This window comes from Gobius niger (assembly GCF_951799975.1).
Source record: "Gobius niger genome assembly, chromosome: 2".
Lineage (NCBI taxonomy): Eukaryota > Metazoa > Chordata > Actinopteri > Gobiiformes > Gobiidae > Gobius > Gobius niger.
Genome location: NC_136853.1, coordinates 16970739 through 16993581, shown reverse-complemented (window position 1 = coordinate 16993581; position 22843 = coordinate 16970739). Strand labels below are relative to the sequence as shown.

Here is a 22843-nt window from a genome sequence, read left to right as displayed (position 1 = left end):
TAACGGCAACGGTCAACGACAACCCCCCCATAATAACGTTTGTCCTTAATTTCGGGCTGGGCGGCATGTTAAAAAATCACATTGATCGATCTGGATTTTTGATTAAGTTTTTAGAAATAAGGACAAAATAATTCTGACTTTGCCTGTGGTTCATGAGAAATGTCAAAATGACCCTCAGCTTAAGTGAACGCACAAATAGTTTCCATTTTATTTCTCAAAGTCCAAACTCAAAATAAAGGGCTGTTTCTGCTGCAGGATTGACTTTAGATCTACCAGTTACAAAAGCGCTCTGCTGATAACTGAGACTGATCAAAGACACAATCACAATTTGATTCAAAATCTGTTTAGACGGCGCTTCTTTCTCAAGATTCTACATGTAAGGCTGTGAATGGTACAATGTGTGCAGTAACCTTTGCATTAATTCTCATTCAGGTTAAACGTGTTTTACTGCCAATTGCGCCTTTTTCCTTCTGTTGTACGATGGAAAACATGCAACACAGTCATAAAATCTAAAAATACATTTTAAAGCCAGTTTGAGGTTTGTTTATGAAGTCATGCACTTCTGCCTTGAGCTCATTATCAGCTGTGCCATGCTGTTTTAACAGAGCTTCTCTAAATGAGTTAATTTGCTTAGACAATTATCTTACTCTCAGCCCCTCACTGACACCCCCGAGCGCATTACATCCGTGAGCAGTCTGCGTGTGCACGTGCACAACAGTAATCCTGTGTCTGTGGTCCTGACAGGAGTTCTGCTATTAAACCTAGTGTTACACGATTTTAAGCAGAAACCCCCACCCCCCACCCCCACCCCTCCCAGCTGCTAGACGGAGCAAGATTACTCAAGTCTTCTCCCCACATGCACATGCACGCACACAAAAAGCCCACAGCCGGTTTTTCCCATGGTGTATATGCAGAGACATGCACCCCCCTCATCATCCGCCTCTGTGTCTAATTGATGCGTGGATGGATTATTCTGTCTCCTCTCTCTGTGCACAGCTGCCCGACGGATTCAAACTCTCTCGGCTGCACCTCTTGGCTGTGAGCACTTCAGATACAGATACAGATTCTGATGGAACTGTATCCTTCACTGAAGTGATGTAGAGCAGCCACAATATTAAGTCTGCTTTATTGACACAATCAGACTAAGAAAACTTAAAATTATGAGGAAATTCTGATATTTTCTAGTTTACTAGCAAGTTGACTAATTTCTTTATTTTCTGAATTTGACGTTAAAGTAGTACTAAGTAACTCATGCCCCGAGAGGCCATAAGCGCCACTGCAGGTGTCATAGCATGTTGTGTTTTTTTACTCATTAATTATCCGTGAGAGTAAATGCTGACAGAAAAGACAAAGGGACAGAGGGATATTGTACATCCAGTTGCACAATGGAGATCATTTTTTTCACTCAAACTTGGCTGTAAATACTGTTTAAGGGGTCCTAGCCGACAGTTAGCTTCGCCCGTTAGCTTCTTCTTCATGATTCCATTAGTGTGTATTGGGCCCCCGACCTGGTGGCAGCGAAGTTGCCAGGGTGGTTTTCTGGCCAGAGACACCAGGGGGAGATGAAAGACCCCCAATCATCCCATTAACACTTGGATTACCCCCCAAGAATCCCGGAAAGGATTTATTAAGGTAAACAAGTTCCTTAGTGTTGCTATAAGTACAATAGACACAAACTTTACACTTTTATGTCAACACAGAGCTTTTGCAAATTAGGATAATTTACTCATAGGGGATAGAGTCACTTACTGCAAACTACCAGGAAGTACAATTACAATACACAAGGTGTATCTGATCTGGCAGGACACGCGTTATGTTATGGTAATTGTCTCTGTTCTTTTCGATTCTGCTTCTCTGTTTTCTAAAGAACAGCATGTGATGTATTGTTCATTAGAAAACATTTACAGATTCTTGTTCTGTGTGTGCTTGAAGGCTGAGTGTTTCTCAGCACAAAAGTATGTTATAAACATTAGTGAATGTCAAAAATGCGAGTGGTATTAACATTAAAATGTGCGAGGGCTTGAGGCTTCTCTTAAATGCCTTACACAGCCTGAACAGTCTGCACTTGGCTCTGTTGGACTTGGCCTGGCTGGACTCTTTGGCACAGTGTGGTTTGTTCTGGCTGCTGCGCTATATGGCATTAGTAAGTGACAGTAAAACCCCCCAGACAGACCAACATTAATCTGGGGCTGAGGTGGATCAGGGGGGTATCAGCAGGAGACACTAGTTAATCTGGTTCACACAGACTGGGGTAATCAGACCAGCATAAAACATTATTTAGGCTCTAGTATGAGGAGTATTGTTAGAAATGTTTAATCAAACTCTAAGTTGGCAGTGTAATTCTAACGAAACTGGCTCAAACAGGGTCACGATTGGTTTATTAAATCTGACGTAACGCAGCTGTAGAACAGTCAGCGTCGTACAGGGCTATAACAGAAACTCATTAATATCTATCTCTTAAGTATTAAACAAAACCGCTTTTTAGCCAGCACCACTTCTATACACACGGAAAGCTTCCAACAATTACAAGCTATCTTTCACTTACTAGACGGCTTTCTACATTGCATTGTGTTTGTCCTGTAAGCTAATCATTCGTCAGCATTTTAGGCAAAAATACTTGTATTATATATAGCATATTTTTGCAGCATGCCTACCACTCAAAATAAAAGTGTGAAAGGCAGGCAGCTGAGTAGTTCTGTTTGACACTAGCATTTGCAGTAATATCCGATATGCAGCGTCGATGGCTGGTGAGTAATAAAATCTGATAAGGTAATTTATCGGCGCTGTTAGAAAAGTTTGCTAAATGAGCACTTCTCCTTGTTAGAAGTGCTGTTAAGATTTACGCTGTGCCTGTGGCTTTAATGCCTTCCAGTCAAACTAAAGCAAACCAGCTATTCATTACTCCAATTTGGCAAAGCAAACATGGATATAGATAAACTTCACCTTGTCCCTGTAGGAACTGCGCAGGTGTTGCTGATAACATTGCTAATGCAACCGAGACCTGGGTTCAACATAATTCAGCCACTGCATGTTTTATTATTAACACCTGTGCTTATCATGACAATCTGTGACCCAGTCAAAAAAAAACATTCATTTCAAGTTAAGTACAATAAAAACATTTTGCAGTTTGATCCTCAGAGTTTTGTCGATTCAAGCACTGGTAATGGCTCTTACAAATCCATTTATCGACAGTAATATTGGTCCTGTTGAACCACTGTTTTATACCCAGACTTTATATTTAGTGCTACTGCTATGTGTTTAAATAAGAACCAAGTAACTTATTTACCTTAATAAATCCTTTCTGTAGTCCCTCTGGGGGTAATACAAGTGTTAATGGGATTATTCTTTCATCTCCCCCTAGTGTCCCTGGCCAGAATTTTTTTTTGCAACATTCCTGCCTCCGGGTCAGAGGCCCCAATACACACTAATAGAATCCCGAAGAAGAAGCTAAAGGGTGAAGCTAACTGTGGGCTAGCACCACTTTAACAGTATTTACAGCCAAGTTTGAGTGAAAAAAAAAAATCTCCATTGTGTAATTTGGATGTACAATATCCCTCTCTCCCTTTGTCTTTTCTGGCAGCGTAGTATTTACTCTCACGAACATGCTACGACACCTGCAGTGGCACATATGGCCTCTAGGGGCGTGAGTTACTTAGTTACTTAGTTTTAAGGCCTATCAAATGTCATTTTACAGCATCTTGCAAAGAATAGAGTATTCGACTGCAATCTTTGATAACTTCATTATCGGTATTCAAAGTGACGTATCACAGCTGATCTCCATGGTAACGCATGACAGTTGGCACCATACTAGAGGATACCTGATCTTTGCATTGACTTAATATATTTCTGATGGCAATAATAACATCATAGCGATATTATACCAAACCATCAGCATTTCACCAGTTTGTTTTTCGATCAATCTGTGTCAAACATGGCCAGATTAGAACAAAAACTAAGCAAAACTAGACAAGTCTGAGTAAAACTTAATTTGTTTAAGCTGTATGTGTAAAAAACAATAACTTATACTATTAATGTTATCATGACATATTGCGTCATGTCACCTAATGTTGCTATAACGATAATTTGGCGATGTATTGTCTAGCTTGGAGTACACATGTTGCCTCCTAAACTGAGTGCCTGGTCTTGAAGTGCTGGGCCACGCCCTATAATTAGCATCCTCTGTTTTAGGAATAGACAAAGTGAAGTGGTTCACGCTGCCTCTTCACAACCTGAAAGGGTGCAATTCTGGCCAGACAAATTGGCAGGCTCCTGAGTCTGTTTAAATGTTCCTGATCTCAAGCAGGAAGGGAAATGTAACTGGGACGAGATAGGAGTTGGCAAATCCAAATGAAGGACCCAACGAATGCTTAGCTTTGTTGTTCAGAAAATACCAGCATTGAAACTTGTCCCGTAATGTGGAAATGTTTACTTTATTTCCTCAAAGTTCAGGCTCATGCTAAATGCTAAAGCTGCTGCTGATCATAGTTCATACTTCACTGTGAGTAGTAAGATTTCCCTGTCACTTATCCAAAGTACGTTGAGACTTCCCAAAACTTCCCAATCTCTCCAAACTTGCAGACTCACGATTTTTATCATCATATCATTCAGTGCCTGCCTTACTACTTTTTCAAAAAACTGACTTTGTTTCAATCTTCTGGCCCCGTTGTGTGTTGAAGCTCGGATGAAATTAGAGCAGGAAGTCCCCATGGGAGCTCATTATTCCTTATCATTTGTTTACATAAACCGCAGACATACAGCCTGACCTCCTGCTCACTGGCAACATACAGCTCCGAGCCTAGAGGGGAGCAGTGTGTGTGTGTCCACGATTATTTATGTTCATACACATCTTCGCTTGTCTGCTGCGAGTGGGCGAACAGCTGATTTTACGTCAAATGATTTGGTTTAAAAATCATATGCAGATTTAGACTGGTGGGAAACGGCAGATTTCAAACCTTGGCCTTGGGAACCAAAACGGGGTCCCCAAAGCTCCATAGTGGGACCCCAGATCTTCTGATGAAAGGAATCCAAACTGAATTGCGGAGAATGAATGACTTTTTTTTTCTTTTGTCACTTCTTGTTCTTGAGCAGTGGTTCTCAAACTTTCTCACCAAGTACTTCATAAAATATTTCACATTCCAAGAACTCCCTGGATTAGATCAAGGTCTAATCAGGACTAATCTGGTCTAAAAGGAGAAAATGGTTGGGAACAGGGGGATTTGGGGAGAAAGAGGTAACAAAGTTGATACTACTGCTGGTAAAATTGACAACTCAAATAGATTCAGCCACACAGACTCCACTTGATAAAATACTGACTGTCGAAAGGTGTGCGATAAGAACCAGAGTTCATGGATTTTGCAATGCTCCTGCAAAACTAGGAAGGAATTAGCTGCGATAAATGAGGAAATAGCAAATGAATCAGAAGGCATGCATGAGAGAAACCCCACACCCTGTCGAGCACTCCGGACCCTGTCTCCAGACCGACCCAAGCGGTTTGTTTAGCTTGGCTTGTGCCGCATCACTAGAACAATATTACTGCAAGAAGATGGATGGATTCAGGGTGAAACACGGTTCATTTTCAAATGTTTGGCACCGGCCTCTTACGTTGCTGCTAATTCTATTGACAGAAACTTTTAATATACCCTCGTCCGCGATTTAGGTGAAAACACAATATCATTTCTACTATCACCCCGTTTAAGAGCGGCCGCGAGCCTTAATGAGGCTGGGTGCTTTCCAAGTCAAGCACTGTTTATTTATGGCCCAGGAAAAGCTATTTGTGTCAGAAGGAAGTGCTGCTTTTGAGCTATTTTTTAACATGGCTGGTCAGTGCAGACTGGCGGTTTATCCTGGATCGTGCCCCTACACTTACACGTGTGGTTTTAAAACATTAATTGCAAATCTAAAACTATCACTATTGTCCAAAACTGCACGGAGTCCGGTCAGTTTTGGAGGCACGTTTCTTATTCAGACAGTGCCCATCTGGTTTTGGTTGAACAGGCCTGTTTTAACGTCTCTTGTTGTGGGCTCGAGTTTCAGGGCCTGCTGAACTATTGTGCCGTGTGCATATGTGAAAGCAGCGTGTTCTGTGCCATGGAGGGCAGTAAGCGCTTTCAGCTGTGGCCCGCAGAAAGGACTCATTGTTTGAGGACATTCGAGCATCTGCTTTGTCGGAGATAAGGGGCCGAAGTTAACAACCATTTGATCAAAGGGCAGACGCTCTGGAAATGACTTACTTTTGCAGAGTTTTTTTTCTTAGTACATTGTTCCCACTTCCTCGATGCTTCCTGTATGGACACGGTTCTTTCTGTGCGCAGACAAGACAATCCCTTTTATGTGTTCAAGAGTTACTCTCCATTGGAGGCTTGAGTCGTTTGCATATTTCCTCCTCTAACCTACTTTTCATTTATTCACTTTTATCTTTCTTCTCAGCACGTTGGTGGCACGGCTCTGTTCACATGAACATCACAGCCTCCAGTGCCTTATCTTCAAAGGCTTCGTACTGAATACCACTTCAGTCTATGTGGGCCTTGTGCCACAGTTATAAACTTCTGACATGAGACATTCAGTGTGTCTATTATGGAAGAATTAGGTTTAGAATCCTATTATACGTGTCAATATGGAGCTCTCCTTTTCTGTGTATATTTCTTGGATCCAGTTTCTTTATTTACAATACAGCGTCCAGCATACAAGCACTGCAGCCAATGTCGCTTGTCCATCATGTGCCATGATGTTAATAGGGATTGTCTTTTTAAATATTTGTATTGCTGGACTATTCAAGCATGGTGCCGTGGATTAAGTCCACAAATTCCTAAATCTACAAAGCCGCAGGAGGAAGCTGGTCTCCTGGTGTTTCCTTCACAAACCTGTGTTTCACTGCTTCTCTTAAAGATGTGATTTGACAGATCCACTAACTGGAAATGTAAGAGAGCTTATTCATGCCCAAACTCCTATTGTTGCAGGCCACTTCCAAGCAGCTCATTGATTCTTCCCGTCCCCCCCCCCCCCCCCCCCCCCCCTCTCCTTTTGACTCTGACCATGTCGACTGCCTCTGGCCTGGACAAACAGGAAACACTTTGGGTTATCACAGAAGTCTTTATACGTCCAATGAGTGTCAAGCTAAAGACAGAGAGGGAACAAATACGCCCCAAATCCAGTCTAAACACAGTTATCACCGCTCAAGAGACTACCAAGGTAAATGAGAGCGAGAAGAAGGTTTGATCTCGGGCTTTGTGGGACCCACCTCCAGATCTTTCCCTTGGGCCATCCGTGGTCTGAAGTGCCTAGATTATTGATCCAGACACGAGGATAAGATGCAAATTCCAACACCAGCCACATGGCCCGGGAATCCAATCCAGACACTTTTCTATCTCATCTAGACTCTGAACGTTATTGGGTGTGAATTACAAGTGTCGCTGCTTTGAGTTTGTCGTCTCTTCAGAGGTTATATTGTATGTGGGAACTTTATTCTTTCCCACTTCTTCCACCAATGGCGCTTCTTTGTCCTGGAGAAACTTGCATAGTTTCATCCGCCACTTGTTGTAAAGCTTGGCCTGAGTTGATTGTGTCCTCGACAGCTCTTCATTATCCGCTGTGCTGGCATACCAGTGAGATGGGAATGTGGCTGAAAGTGGAGCAGTGCATTCCGCTCCACTTAAACCTGTCCAATACAATGCGTCATGCACATTTAGAGCAACGTCACTTCATAATAGTTTTCGTTGAACACTCGATTGGCAAGGTAGTGTTCATGTCTTGGGTTTTATTCCCTCGTGTGTAGTAGTTCTTAGCCCTGTAGCTTAAAGATAACTCTGTGATTTCAACTGTTTTTGCAAGTTTTTAAAGGTTATCCTCAAACATCCAACATTTGACAGACACAGGGGCTGCACTGAAATGTTTGCATGAAGTAGTTTACATAGCCATACAGATGAAGTAAGTCTGTACTTGTGCTTTGCAAACATATTTTAGAGAAAATGAATAACCAGAAAAAACTATAATGGTTAAGAAGGAGGTCGAAGCCACTGTTTAAGTCTGAGGTCATGTGAGGCAAACCTTTTAAAATGTGCATTATGGAGTAAAACTGATGCCAAAATGGCTTCATCACTGAAGCAGCATCAGCATGACCTAAAATGTGGCCAAGTGAGAGTAAAAAAAACTAGAATCAGAACATGGGGTAGTTGTTTTGGAGTCCAACCATGACTCTGAGACTTCTGCTCTGTGAAACCACAGTGAACATTATTACACCAGGATCCTCTCAGGCCTCTTGCAGGTTTGTGTGGTTCACCACTTTTTACAGCGGCGCTTGTGGCTTTTTCTGTAAGGAGAGCTTGTAAGAACTACAGGGTACATCATGATGGCATTTCAAGATGAAGTAAAAACACCCGGTAAAGAATTTAGTTACAGATTCCTGCTTGACTCATAAAGTGTGACATATTTAAAATACCAATATCTGGTTTAGTTTAAAGGACAGTGTGCAGTTACATTAATAAGATGGCTGCACCAGATTTAGCACTATGTTAATTTTCATCTGTAGTCCTACACGATACACAATTGTAATTCATTTTGTTTGAGGTATCTGTTGTCAAAATGTCTCATTTGTGTCAGACAGAATAAACGTGATCAAAATGTAACTTCCTTTCATCACAAGATAAAGGGATTATTGGGCACTGCTTTGGAAGAGAATGCTTGTTGGATTCCATTTTGGTTTGTTTTGCCCAACTTTCTTTGTAGTTGTTCGATGGTCCAGCCTGCTGACTGAACAGCACATGGTTGTCAGTGTGAAAATCATGAGGCTCTTCAAAGTTTGAACTGGCTGAACCTCTATGAAGCCCACAACAGTATCTGACATGATCATCATTACTGTGTTCCACTGAGCCAAACACTGAAAGAGTGATTAGACGTCAAGGACATCCCCTCATTTAAATGATCTCATCTAAAACACTCTATACGACAATGATCCTTCTATAGATTTATTGGCGATGATACATCTTTTTCACTCACTGAGATATTTTTGGGCACGTGGCACAGTATTTACAGACCTTTACAGGACACCTGGTAGACGTATGTCTCTGTCGGAGCTCAGCTGAGCCTTTGTATCCAATATGTGGCACCTTCTACTCATCTTACGGCTGCCCCAAATAGTATTTCTTATTATGAGCACCACTTTGAAGTCCACACCACAAGGGGTCATGGCTATCAAATACTGTATGTGCTTCATTTTACAACTGGATGAGAATCACATTTCCAGGCGTCCTTTTGGGAAAGGCAGTGATCTCGAAACTCTCACTGATCCAAGCAATGAACATTTCTTACAGGTCAAACAAATTTCACAGGATTTAGTCAGACCCCTGCCTTAGAGGTGAACATCCAGGCTATTTGTGTCGGAGCCCTGCTTTTTCCACAAGCTGTGCAAAGTGTCCAGCAGCATTGCATTTGGATGTGAGCCACTGAAGCTATTTACACTCCGTATCACTAAGCGTGGTTAGTGGCCTCCTAAAATGGGGTACAGTCAGTGTGCCTCAACAGCTATTCGAGGAGTCAGTGAGTTTACATCCTTATCACGTGTAGGTCAGTGGGCTATCAGGTCAAATTTAATCCGGGAGAGTCCCCTGATCTGCACAGGTGGTCGGAACCAACGTACTGCGTGAACTCTGTACTGTAACTTCAACTGCTCTGAATGTGTTTACGCTAGTGGAAAAGGGCTGCAGTCTATTCTTAAAAAGTCCTCACCATATGATTTTTAAAATGTTTTTCTCATCTAGAGTAGTGCACTGTATTGACAGTAACTGAGTTATTAACAACATTAAAGATATAGAAAAAATATTGAAGTCTGTCCTATTTATTAGCCTCAGAACATCGGCGTTTGGCTGATATACATGATGTACATGTTTCATAGATCATAGCTATGTGCGGTGATGGGAGTTAAATGTATTTATTTGTTTGTAATTTATTGGTTAGAAAAAAAGAACTAGCCTATTATTGGACATCTCTCTGAGTCATTTATTTCCTGTGTGTTTCAGACGAACGAGTGGAATAAAAATGACGAGCGTCTCCTTGCTGCTGTTGAACATGGGGAAGTTGACAAGGTGACGTCCCTGCTCGCTAAGAAGGGTTCAAGTGCTGTTAAACTAGACTCTGAAGGCAAATCAGCGTAAGTACAGACGACTCGTTTACTCAATCTACAAAATTAGAAATTGTGCATACAAAACATGGGTAGTTGTTGTTGTGGCCAAGGTTTTTACCTAAAAAACGTACAACAATTTAAAAGATGAAGCACAACATTTTGAAAAGGGAACTATTGTCCTTTTCCTCTTTGACATCGGACTGTAAGATTAATGTTGCCCACAGATGGCCTTATCTTCCAATGACAATAAAACCTTTGTAAACTCTTGAATGGAGGGAGGCGCATCTACAAACGTTGTAACCAAACAAACCGATGCCAGTGAAATTGTGGCCTGAACAGAAGCAACCGATACAATTACCATCAGAAAAACGCACAATGGGGAAAGTTTACAGCGTATTTGTGCTGAGCCAAAGACCAAATGCTCCAAGTGGCATTTGTACTTTCTGCAGTACGTCATTTAAAAATACATAGTTCTAAAAATAAGCGTTACTGGGACTTCTTAATGGATGGCCCTGTGCTGAAACAGTGTTTTCTGCACTGGGCCTCTGCTGCACAGGCGCTTGTGTGCTCACTGCTGTTGTGTCTGTTCTCCACAACTCAGACCTAATGTTTAACAACCTTCATGTTCAGAAACTCAACAGACTTTAACGATTAAAAAAATAAACTAGGAAAAACATGAATTGTCCAGCACTCTGAAAAAAAACAATCCTGTGGGTTTTTGTCCCAACATATTTCACATTTTTGCATAAAGCTCTAGCACTTTTGTTGTCTCACATTCTCACCATTCTTTTCATGATGGACAAAGTAGTATCTATGGCGATAAAACCTGACTGAAAGGCATGTGGCCGAGTTGGACTGACATCAAGACCATTTCATTTGCCTTTTTATTCTGCCCACGGAGCTGAAAACGGTCTCATTGATCGACCACCCCACACATTCGCACAAGCGGACAGGCCCTAATGTCACAAAGGGCACTTTTGCAGCTCGACTGATATTGACTTGACATTCCTGCACACAAAGGTTTACCCTGCTTTACAAAATCTAAGTGTTTCGCTTGGTATGTAAATTAATCTATTAAGAGCTCTTTCCGACTTTGCCACTGTGTCCGTTTATTGAGCAAAAAGGTGAGAAATTCCTGGCAAACGAGCTTAAATGTCAGCAAGAGATTTCTGACATGTATAATATAATGTGACCGTAACCAATTATAGGTATTGATTTTATTGTCAATTGTCATTTATGTCAACATTTCACTCCCCATCTAGGAAGCTTCGGTCCCCTTTATTTATAATTTATAATGTTTTCTTATTAAATTGAAACCCATAGTAATTACTTAAAGGAGCTAGATGCAAGTTAGCCATTTTATGCTCACTACTGCCACCTCAGGTCATACATGTAACTGCACCTTCTATATTTAGCTCATGCATGACGGCAATTTGGACCCGAATTAACACCGTTTTGAGTGACAGTGCAGGATTTTAGAGGCAGTCGTGGTGAACAGGTCTGGGCTCATTCGACACATTAAGACATTGTTGGGACATGTAGGGGGGAGGAACATACATAATTGTAACATTTTTAAACTCTGTATAGTCCCTTTTAAATGCATAAGGTGCTTCTCGAGGGCTGGTTTTATATTGTTAGTATTGACCACATTGATACTTTGTCCCTCAAAGTAATCAGATTGTTTGATGTTTGTGTTTTTCAGGCTTCACGTTGCTGCGGCTCTGGGTCAGACTGAGTGTCTGGGGGCTATCCTCTCACATGGGGTCGACCTGTCAAGCACAGATGCTTCAGGTACAAACCTTGAATAACACATTTACACTTGGAAATGTGCTCGGTACAGGTGGGGGTTAGAGAGGTTAACATCGCCCGGAGCTTCGCGCATGTTCTAAAGCTTTTGCACGACAAACTACAAACTGTTTCTCCCACTGTGAGATAAACACTGTCCATTTCCCGTCCCATGTCAAAACACCAGCACGTGTGAACCCCCACCACATCCATATCAGCCACTACTTAATCACAAAATCACTGCATCTTCCATCTGACTGAGATTTACACATTTTCTGACACATTTTGCAGCCTTGCTCATGACTATTAATGACCTCTTTTTCTAACTAGGTTTAGGTCCTTTACATCTGGCAGCCAAAAACGATCATGTTGAATGCTGCAAAAAGCTCATTCAGGTAAGGGCTAAATGGTCATGTGTAGGTTTATAATAAAGCTTACAACAAGGTCGATAAATAGCCCTAGTAAGTCAAGTCATGGAACCACAAACCTCATCTGAAAATGTACAATTATCTTCTTTAATTTTCAGAGCAAATGTCCAATTGATGGCGTTGACAGCTCAAGAAAGACTGCCCTTCATCATGCAGGTAAGGATGTGCATTGACACTATTTAACTTTATAGCTTTCACATTATTCGCTTGGAGATTGTAACCGTGGTGACGCACTGAGTGAACATAATAGCCACGCTGTTGCTCCGTAAAGCACTCAATATTTGTGCCTTACCTGCGAATAGTTTGATAAATTGTAATTTTTTGTCACTTTTGATTAGCTGCCAGTGGGAGCGTCCAGACAGTTCAACTCCTCTGCGAACTGAAGTCTCTAATCAACATTAAAGATGCCGTAAGTACTTTCGATATACTAAATTACGCCTTTATAAACTTTATATTATTTGTATAGGATTGAAAATCTTAAAGGCCCTGTACCTGGCAGTGAAATTATGTATTTGTTTTTCCTATTTCAGTAAATTGTAATAGACATTTCTGAAAAGACGATGTGCATCATCTCATTTATGGGAATTTGTCTTTTTTTTTGTGCTCAAGAACTAGCAGGGAAGTTAAGAGAGAGAGGGACCCTAAAGTTGTGAAACAGGCTTATAAATTCTGTTAAAGAACTGGGATGGCTGAAATGTGTGAGGAAAGTTTGGAATGAGTTTGCACACAACTGTCAATTTAAATTTTACAAACTGTGAAAGCAAACAAAGGAAAACAAGTTTAGGGTGTGTTTAGGCTCCCAAAAGTGAGTGGCGGAGCCCTTTTCAGCGGGTCATGATGGGCTTTCTTCATGTTGATTAGTTTGTTGGGTTGTTTTTGCAAGTGCAGTGGGAACCAGATGTTTACATACACTATATATAAAATAGGCATTTGCATTTTTTCTCACTGTCTGATATGAAACCAGAATTAGCTTTTACTTTTTTAGGTCAATTCTAATTTTAAAAATCTCTGCTGGTGCTGATACTGCCCCGGATAAAGCAGAAGAAAATGGATGGATAGAGAATTTTAAAAATTATTTCGATTTGTTAAATGCCAGAAGAATGGGTTGATATTCACATTTCAGGCCACAGCACGTTCACCTCTGGGACACAGAACCAGCCTTCTTTCTGACCTGTATGAAGGCTGGACATTTCTTATGCTTATAATTGTTTGAACCAATGAACCTGGCACCTTCAGGCGTCTTGAAATTACACCCAAAGATGAACCAGACTTGTGCTTCCAAAGACATGACATCGTCATCTGAGTTTTCACAAATTGTTTAAAGTTGTAGTAATCTTAGTGTATGTAAACTTATGACTATTTAGCAAATAGAAATAATTTAGAAAATTCTAACCTAAAAACTAAAAAGTTAATTGTGTTCATGTCAGGCAGAAAAAAATGCATAGGTGTCTTTTTATATATGTATTTAAACATCTGGTTCTCGCTGTAAGTCTCATGATGATACTTTAATCAACAATACGCTGTGAGGAATTACTGTGTTGTGATAATAGATTCAAACTGCAAAATGCTTTTATTAGTAGTATAATATATATTAGGATAAACTGACTTGTCTTGAAGTTGAAGCTACACCAGTTGAGAATCACTGAACAAAATGCCATGCAGTCATAGAATGTTCTTTACAAAGTCAGAAAACCTTTAATTACACAAAAGTATGGAAGTCCTAGTGAATAAATGCCCTTTCCGAAGGCCAACATTTTGATTGATAGTGCCAATGTTGTGAGAGTAGTATGTAGCCGACCAGTGGCAGGTCAGTAACTGTGGGAACTGAGCTCTGGCTCTGCAGACATGTGGTCTCCATTGCAGTGGTGCTTGTGGTTTTACCCAACAGGGATGTGAGAACATGAAACCTAAGAACAGAAATGATCATCATTTTGTATTTCCTCACTATATAGCACTATAGACCGTACCACTGCTCTTATACGGCAAATATTTAACTAATCCATGTTGTTCTGTGTGTCTGTCCCACATACATAGTGTTCATAGGCTCTGAAATGTTCATTACAAGTCATCTGTCAGTGTTAGCGGGGTAAAAAGATCCAATGGTTTACAAAATTAATGTAAAGCCCCTCGTCTCGTCATCTCCACGGAGCAGATCCGAGTGACCTACTACTGGGTGTTAATGAGGAGCATGTGTCTGAAAGCTTTACCAAATATATTTTGTGACTAACAGACATGGACCGGTCTGTGAAAGTTTATACATGCATCCACACCTGAACTTTATTACACTTAAGTAAACATCCATCATTTCATTGAAAGACACATGCACATCTGCCAGATCTTACGTAAGCAGGACAAAGAATGTTTATAGAGCTTCACAATTTCTTTTAAAAAGGTTCTTTGTAGTTTTAAGTTGCAAAGCCAAACAATCAAAACCACTTACAGGAAGTGCAGGCCTAAAAATACCTTTTAATCCATAAATGTGTTGACTGTATTCATGATGTCCTTAAAGTTCACATTACGTGTACGCTATACTATAATAATAGATGCTCAACACAGTGTGGATCAGAAGTGGGTAGAGTTTCCAAAATATACTCAAGGGCTGAGTTATTGTTTGGACACACCATCTGATTTATGTTTTAGTATTGTTGCCATGACTCACTGAGTTTTTATAGGGAAATGTACCAGCATGTATTGAAACGTGGCATAACATGTTTGATATTCTGGCTTACTCTTGATACAGGAAACACCAAGACAGTGACTCCTGGCCTGCTATGTACTGGATATAATAAGTTTTTGTAAGAAGTTTAAAAAGCTTCTAATGTAATGCTTTTAAGAATGGCAGAGCTGTTTGAGACTTTGGTAAAGCTCAGAGGAACCCACTACATAGTTTGGCCTCTCTGTGGTCAGATTGGAAACAGCAGTCTTGTAATATAACACGCAGCTATGTCATACACTTTTACAATTCTTTATTCAGCGATTTCCTGTCAGCCAGACTATTGTTAGTCAAATCTATTGATACCCAAACCAAAGCTCTTGTTTACGTCCTCTCAGATGTTGTTCAGCAAATGTTGGGCGACATGTTGCACTTGTGGAGACATGAATCAATATTTACTCTGACAAAATCTTCCTTACTCTGACAAAACCTTCCCCCTTATTTTCCACCAGGATGGACTCACCCCCTTGCTGTTGTCAGCCAAACACGGACATGCTGAAGTGTGCAGTGTGTTGCTGGACTGTGGAGCTGAAATCAATGCTTCTGACACGAGCGGCAGGTACAAAAAAAAAACACGTGGACCAAACATAAAGCTTGTAACACCAGATATTAGTAATTTGAGCACTTGAGTAATATGATGTTGATGCCTGTGTTTTAGGACAGCTTTAATACTGGCCTGTGAGTCCAACTCTGCTGCTGTGGTGGACACTTTAGTTCAGCATGGAGCAGATCTGTCAGCTGTTGGTCCCTATGCCAAACTATCATCCAGCTCTGAGCTCAAAAATGCTCTAGCAAAGGCTGTCAGCGGGCAGCAGGTCACAGGTGAGGGGATCATACTGTACATGTAGTAGAGCCTTCATCACTGCAATCATAAAAGGTGGCCAGCACTGCCTCCTGCTGGTGTCTTTTTTAATTGTTACTTGTAGTATGCCATTACTTGAATAATATGAATTGTACTCTTTTTTGACAGGTCCAAGACCTATTAGAAGCCCGCAGGTAATTTTAGATTTAATATTTCTCAAACCTGTGTGTCAGAAAGTACAAATGAAAAGAGCAAATATTTTTTTGCCACATTGTATGACATAACAATCTGCAACCAGTCATTATTGTACAGTTTTACTGCTGCACATTTTGATGAACTGAAAGTAAAGCAGTTTCATTGTTTCACCCAAGAGGTCATAGTCTACGCCGCCTTAGTCAGCTGTGATTTAACTCGTCTCTTAGGATCCTAATGATGTCATAGTTGCTGTTTTTGTAAAACTCTAGTCTTGACCGATTCTCTTCACACTAACCAGCACCAATCAGACTAATCCTTTTCTGTGCTTCTCTTGTTTCTTTGCTGACTCCTTAGCATGATCAAGTAGCTAAGCTAACTGATGAACGGATCACAACTCCCAAAAAACGAAAAGCACCTCCACCTCCCATTAGCCCACTGCAGGTAAATGTGTGTCCACACAGGCAGCATGTGAGTGGTCGGGTCAAATGCAGCTTGGAAGTTGTTTTGCTTTACACTCATACAACATATTGTGGAACGCCTGTTACTAACATGATTAATGATATACAATATATACATCTTAATCTGGTATGCATGTATGTTTGTCTGTAGAGCTCTGGACCGTCATCTCCCTCAATTGCCACATCTGGTGGCACTCCTGCGTCCGGGAAAAGTGACACTCCAAAACAGTTCAATTACAAGGTGAAGGTTAAAACAAACCCTAATCTTGATAAATAAGCTTTATAGGATATTTTTTTAAGTACTCATTTTTGTGTGCTATTATGATTGATGAGTTTGTAGCAGGCTGCCTAAAGCCTCTCCCATTTTCACTTTTTATATTCTCTCCCCTCACCTTCGCTTGGATATACTCCTTCTCATTCATCATTTAAACCCCCTCCCACTCGTCTTCCCGCTCCTTCCTACTGCCTTCTCTCTCTTTTTCAAAGGAGGATGAGCTCAGAAGAATGGCACAGAAAGAGCTACAAGACGAGAGAATTATGTTGCTTGATACTATTGAAGACCTAAAACAAACTGTGGAACATCCAGGGACTGAATCAGAAAGAGTGAGTTTTAATCAATTTGTGCGACTAATTTCTAAACAAATGTGAGATTAACCAGTTTAAGTCTTGCTTCATGTGCACGCTTAATGTGTTTTCTCTGACTTACTATGAGTGATTAATAGGTTTATGACTAAAACTGTATGTTCTTTCAACTTAATGTTTGCTGTATCTGTAGTGTTGAACTTTTTCACCTTAGGCATTCTTGTAAGGGTATAACTAAAGCTTAAGGCATGTCACGGCTTGTTTTGTTTTGCTGAAGGTAGCGAGTGGTCCTCCTGAACATTGCATTTTGTTCTTTGTTTTGCATGTGAACGTGGTAACAGGATGAGTACAATCTAACTGCATCTTCAGCCCTGATTTCTGCTTTGCAAGCAAAGATTACTGCTCTTACTCTGGAAAACCAGCAACTTAAAGGAACAAATAAAGTAAGTTATTTAATAACCGGGTTAACATTTAACCAAGCCTTAAGAAACAGGTTTGTTCAAGACCTCTGAGGCTTGTGACGTCACGTTTGCACGGGGGTCCTAAACACAAAAGTCCCAGAACAGAAAATGAAATAACGAAAACAAAAAAATACAACAAATTAAAACAACATTCGAAACAAACAACAAGCAGACAGGACAAATATCTCTCCACAATTATGTAACAGCAACAAAAATCCCCAGGTATTTCTTATAGCATGAAATGAAAAGAGAAAACAAAGACAAACAAAAAAAAGAAATAAAAAAAAAGCAAGGTAATGGCATCACAAAGGCAATAGAGATTGTTTTTAATATTACCACCATCACCAAATATGAATCATGTTCATTGATTGATCCGCATAGTAGGATAGTAATGAAGATAAACACACACACTATTAAATTGAGAGGCTGGCTAACCATCTGGCTAACCAGGCTATTCATTTGTATTTGATTTATTAGTCAACAATAGCCTTTTCTTTATATTCTTAAATACAGATTTACAAACAATATTATGTATTGGGGGCGACGTTGGCTCAGTTGGTAGAGCGGGTCGTCTCGTGATCGGAAGGTCGTGGGTTCCTTACCGTAAAGTGCTTTGGGTCTGATAAAGGTAGAAAAGCGCCATATAAGTTAATTTTTTACATTTTGAAACACCTACATATTTTCTTCACAATGAATTCAAACTTGTCCAGATCCTTCATTTATTTATTTAACATGGACATAGCAAAAACATTGGACGAACCAGATGCATGTTCTATTACAAAACCTGTCCAAAGGGGGTTTTTAAATTATGCAACTAACTAAAATAAAACTCAAAGAGGAGCTTGAAAAGATTACACATAACAGATCAGCAGCCCAGAAAGAATCTCCATATGACTCAATATGTAGTTTACAGTTGTCTTTCCCCCCATCTTTTTTTCTTTTCTTTTTTAGCAATACCACAATGACGTACTTCAAGACAGCAGTCGACCCAACAGCCTAACCTCCAACTCATCCTTCCACTCCACTCAGGACGAGCTAGAGGTTCCTCCATCTCACGCAGACGGAGAGACTGAAGAGGCGGGCAGTCAGCGGGAGAATGGTGGGAGCAAAGAAGAGATCCAGCTGCTCCGACAGGCTTTAGAGAGCGTGCAGGTCAAACTATTAGAAACCAGGAAAGAAAACCGTACCCTCCAGGCCCAGCTGCGCCCGGAGCGGTCACGGGAGGAGGATGAGGCGGTGAGAGAGAAAGAGCGTGAGGCAGAGCTCATGGAAAGTTTGGCTGAACTTCAAGCCAAACTCACAGACACTCAAGAGAGATACCATCAGGCTCTGGAGGAGGTGGAAGAGCTGAGAGCTATGACTGGACAAGGAGAGAATGAGGAAAAACAGGAAGAGCAGAGCCACGTGAGGGTGCATGAACATGAAGTAAGACAACTCAGGGTCCAGCTCCTCCAGACTGAAGCCCAAAAAGAGAAGTTTTTCCAACAAGTGAAACATCTGGAGGAGGCCCTGAGGAGAGCAGAGAACAAGTGCAATGGAAAGGACAAAGACCAGCGAACACAGATTGAGAACCTGTACAGAGAGGCCAAAGAGGAGATCAGAATTCTTCAGGTAAATGTTAAGATGAATGTTGTCTTTTTGTTAGATTGCTCACACAAAACTCTATCCATAAAGGTGTTTTGCTAATTGTCTTGTTCAGGAGGCTCTGAGGGGAACGGTTCCTGTGGAGGCTGCAGCTAAAGACTTTGAAGAAATGAAGGGTGAGATGAACGAAGTGATCTCTGGCCTGCAGAGGCGTCTGATGGAGCTCTCACACTCTTACAGTGAAACCAAGAGCCAGCTTGGTGCTGCCCAGAAACAGCTTGCAGATAGTGCCTCTTCCACACAGACGTCCAAGCAGCAGGAGGACCAGACTGAAGTGCTCAAAAGTAAAGTGGTGGAGCTTCAGGCATCTCTCAATGACACGGAGCAGAAGTACTCAGCTGCTCAGCAGGAGATTTCACAGCTTCACCAGGAGGCTGAGAAGCAGTTGGACAGTTCAGTGTCGCTCACAGATCACACACAGGTTGTGGCCTCTCTGGGAAATGCCATTAAAGGTCTGGAGAACCAAATGGAAGCACTTAAAGAGCAGTTGCATCAGAAGACACAACAGGTGGACGCTCTTCAAGACAGGTGAGAAAATTAGGCAAATCACTTTGTTGAGAGGCTTTGTGTAGTAAAACATGACAAAGTGACAGAAAACAAATGTAAAACAAACCTTGTTGCTTCTCACAGACACACAAAGGATGAAACCCCTGATGACTCAGTGGCCTATGCAGAGCATGAGACCATGAAACAGCAGCTGGAGGGTGAGGTGAAACACCTGACACAGCTCCTCCAGGCAGCGCTTCGGAAGCAGGATGAGATGGCCCTGGAGGCTGCTGATGCCTGGCAACAGGTACAGAAGAGTCAGGGGAAAAATGTAACGCTAAGATTCATTGGTCAAAACTTTGTTTAATCGAACTCCTTAGGCTCGTGATAATCGCGCTGAGAGAGAAGCTTTGCAGGAGCTGGTGATGTCGAGGGAGAAGGAGAACCAGACTCTGACCTCCAGACTGGCTGAGTCTCAGGATGCTGTGAGCCAACTGAAGCAGCTGGTGGAGAACCATGTAGCCTCGGAGAGAGAGAAGAACAAACGGGTGAGTGCCACTGCTCCAGGGCTCATAAGGACAGTCCTACGTTGATCCCAAGGCTAAAGTGTCCTGTGTCCCGTCACAGATAGATGACCTGTCTCGTGAGGTCTGTAAGCTGAAGGATGCGTTAAATAGCCTGTCACAGCTCTCATACAACTCCAGCTCTCCGTCCAAGAGGCAGCAGCAGGTCCAGCAGGCGGACATGATGCAGCAGCAGATTAAACAGCTGCAGTATCAGCTGGCAGTAAGTGCTTTTACATGTGATACAAACGACAAACGACTCGAGTCAAATTAACTTTACTGCTGTTTTCTTTTTTGTAGGAGTCAAAGAAGCAGCACCATGAGATAGTGTCTGTCTACAGAATGCACCTGCTCTATGCGGTCCAGGTACATTGTTTATGTAAAGTAACAGTTGTCACATACAACATTACAAGTCTGCAGGGTCATGTACATCACAAAAGCAATAGTTTCCAACTTAACATCACTCAAGGTAACAGTACAGAATATGCTTTGATGTAAAGTTAAATCCAGCTGATGCAGCGTTCATTAATAAAACTAAAAAGTAAGAGGAACCCAAAATCAAAACCCTACATACGCCACACGCACCAATGTACTTTCTGGTAACATATTTACCATTATTTGATTTGTATCGTTAACTCTATATAGTACTTTTGAGCACTAGATGGCGATGTCTTTCAAGTCTCCTCAGTTTGTGCTGAAAACCCAGAACTGTGTGATAGCTCCGCCCTGTTTTGGATTTGGACCAAATGATCATTGTTCTAATCATGCCCAGTTATTTTCTTGCTCTGGAACGTTTCTCATAAATGTCACATCCTGTTTAGTGTTTTCACATGTTCTGGTCAGAATAGGGGTTTTGTCTTTTTCTCCATCTTTGAACCGTGACCGTTGTGCTTGTAGGGGCAGATGGATGAAGACGTCCAGAAAGCCTTGAAGCAGATCCTCCTGATGTGTAAGATGCCTAGCCAAGCCAAGGAGGCCTGCTGAGAGATGGGGACTGCTTTCCAAAAGTGTTGTGACCACCCATATTCATAAGTTGTTTGTGAAAACTCCATGGCAGCGTACGATGCCTCTGGACAACCTTCACATGAGGAAATGTTTACAATTATATTTCTGCTGCCTTTGCCAATTTCTTTGACCCATCTTCAGGTATCAAGCAATCAGTCTTATGGCAAGGATACTGTTGGTCAACTTTAGCTTCCAGATGTGTTATGTTTTATGAACCTGGAGCCTTTCCTCTATGCACTAGCCAAACTTAAAATTAAACATTGTGGATGTACTAACAATCAGACTTTCATGTAAATATGTGCACACTCATCAGCCTCTTCAATCTGTTACTGTTTATAATCACTTTCGGTCGGCGTTGCGTTCGATCGTCTGTTTTTATGGCGCACCAGTGTTAGTGTTGTTTAGTCATGTCCACGTGTGTCATGGTCAGCAGTTTTCAAAACAATCTAAATTATTTGTGATGTGTTTTTTATGCATGTTCTTGAAGCCAACCTGAAATTACAAAAGTGTTTGTGTTTTATAAAAACAAAATGCATGGGACTGTTTTAATTACAATTTTGTGAGCAAAACTTAAATAGAACTGAATATAACTTTTTTTTTTTAATCCTAAACAATTTCGACAAGTATACTTTACTGCTATTTATAACCATTGCCTTCTCATTTGTATCTGCACCGAGCAGGTTACGTTTAGTATTTTTTAAAATCCCATTTGTTTTCACAGGTACTCAAAATAATGTCTGAAAATGCAAACTGACCACATGTTTAGTACACTATGGCCTTTGCACTGTATTTATTTTTATGTCAAATATTTTCAACAATCACGAAGCACACTTTCTTTCAGCAAGTAACGGTCTGTTTATAAGGACATTTTTACAGACAAAGTGTCTATTTTACCCGAGGGAAATTGAATTACTAATGTTTGTTTTGTAGAGACATAAAGACTGTTCTTATTGCATTTTTATTGTAATAAACTTTTTAAACAACGTACTTGACTATGAGGTCACTTCTGCTCTTTTTGTCTTTATTTGATACAAAATTGAATGATTTATGGCCACAGGCACGTCCACAAAAATACAACAAACGGCCACTAGAGGACAATATTAGTCAAAATAAGATTTTTGGTTGCAGGCATGAGTTGCAACCTGAAATGAAGACAATCACTACTGTAACTGCGATACGGATGTCAGCTCTTTAAAAATACTACTTTATTTTAAAACAAAAGAATAGTCCCGATTCACTATGTCATTTCTGTGGAGAGTATCAAAACTATCCATTTTTTAACACTTTAAGCAACACTTTAAGCAATAAGCAATCAGAAAAAACAATGTTTCCATTTACTCTGATATGGGGGAAAAAAGGTGTGATAACATTTATATGGGGAGTAAAAAACGTAGTTTGAAACTTCCATTTGGTCGTTCCCATCAAAAAAGTCAATGAAACCCTTGTCACATGTTTCATGGTGTTACCATAGCAATGACCAAAATTCCCTTAATGGAAAAATGGTATAATTACACAATTTTACCAAATGACAAGGGCAAATGGAAACATTGTTTTTCTCATTGCTTATACCAAAAGGTTTCCAAAAATATACAGTTTTCATCTTTCCG

The 22843-nt window shown here is 40.8% G+C and overlaps 1 protein-coding gene across 2 annotated transcripts in view; it reads left to right on the top strand.

Annotated features, from left to right (window-relative positions):
* Window positions 1-22089, top strand: part of rai14 (retinoic acid induced 14) — a 28597-nt gene extending 6508 nt beyond the window's left edge. Inside the window, exons 3-21 of one of the 2 annotated variants that reach the window (XM_079582966.1) lie at window positions 10011-10141; window positions 11817-11905; window positions 12230-12294; window positions 12426-12483; window positions 12666-12736; window positions 15493-15599; window positions 15699-15862; window positions 16011-16036; window positions 16392-16478; window positions 16647-16736; window positions 16982-17098; window positions 17419-17520; window positions 18490-19149; window positions 19238-19710; window positions 19813-19975; window positions 20049-20216; window positions 20296-20454; window positions 20532-20597; window positions 21129-22088. In XM_079582966.1, the coding sequence (XP_079439092.1) occupies window positions 10011-10141; window positions 11817-11905; window positions 12230-12294; window positions 12426-12483; window positions 12666-12736; window positions 15493-15599; window positions 15699-15862; window positions 16011-16036; window positions 16392-16478; window positions 16647-16736; window positions 16982-17098; window positions 17419-17520; window positions 18490-19149; window positions 19238-19710; window positions 19813-19975; window positions 20049-20216; window positions 20296-20454; window positions 20532-20597; window positions 21129-21215 (2883 nt within the window). In that variant the 3' untranslated portion in view covers window positions 21216-22088. Of the gene's footprint in view, window positions 1-10010; window positions 10142-11816; window positions 11906-12229; window positions 12295-12425; window positions 12484-12665; window positions 12737-15492; window positions 15600-15698; window positions 15863-16010; window positions 16037-16391; window positions 16479-16646; window positions 16737-16981; window positions 17099-17418; window positions 17521-18489; window positions 19150-19237; window positions 19711-19812; window positions 19976-20048; window positions 20217-20295; window positions 20455-20531; window positions 20598-21128 lie in introns of both variants that reach the window. The other variant, XM_079582967.1, reaches the window with a different exon arrangement.
* Window positions 22090-22843: the final 754 nt, after the last annotated feature.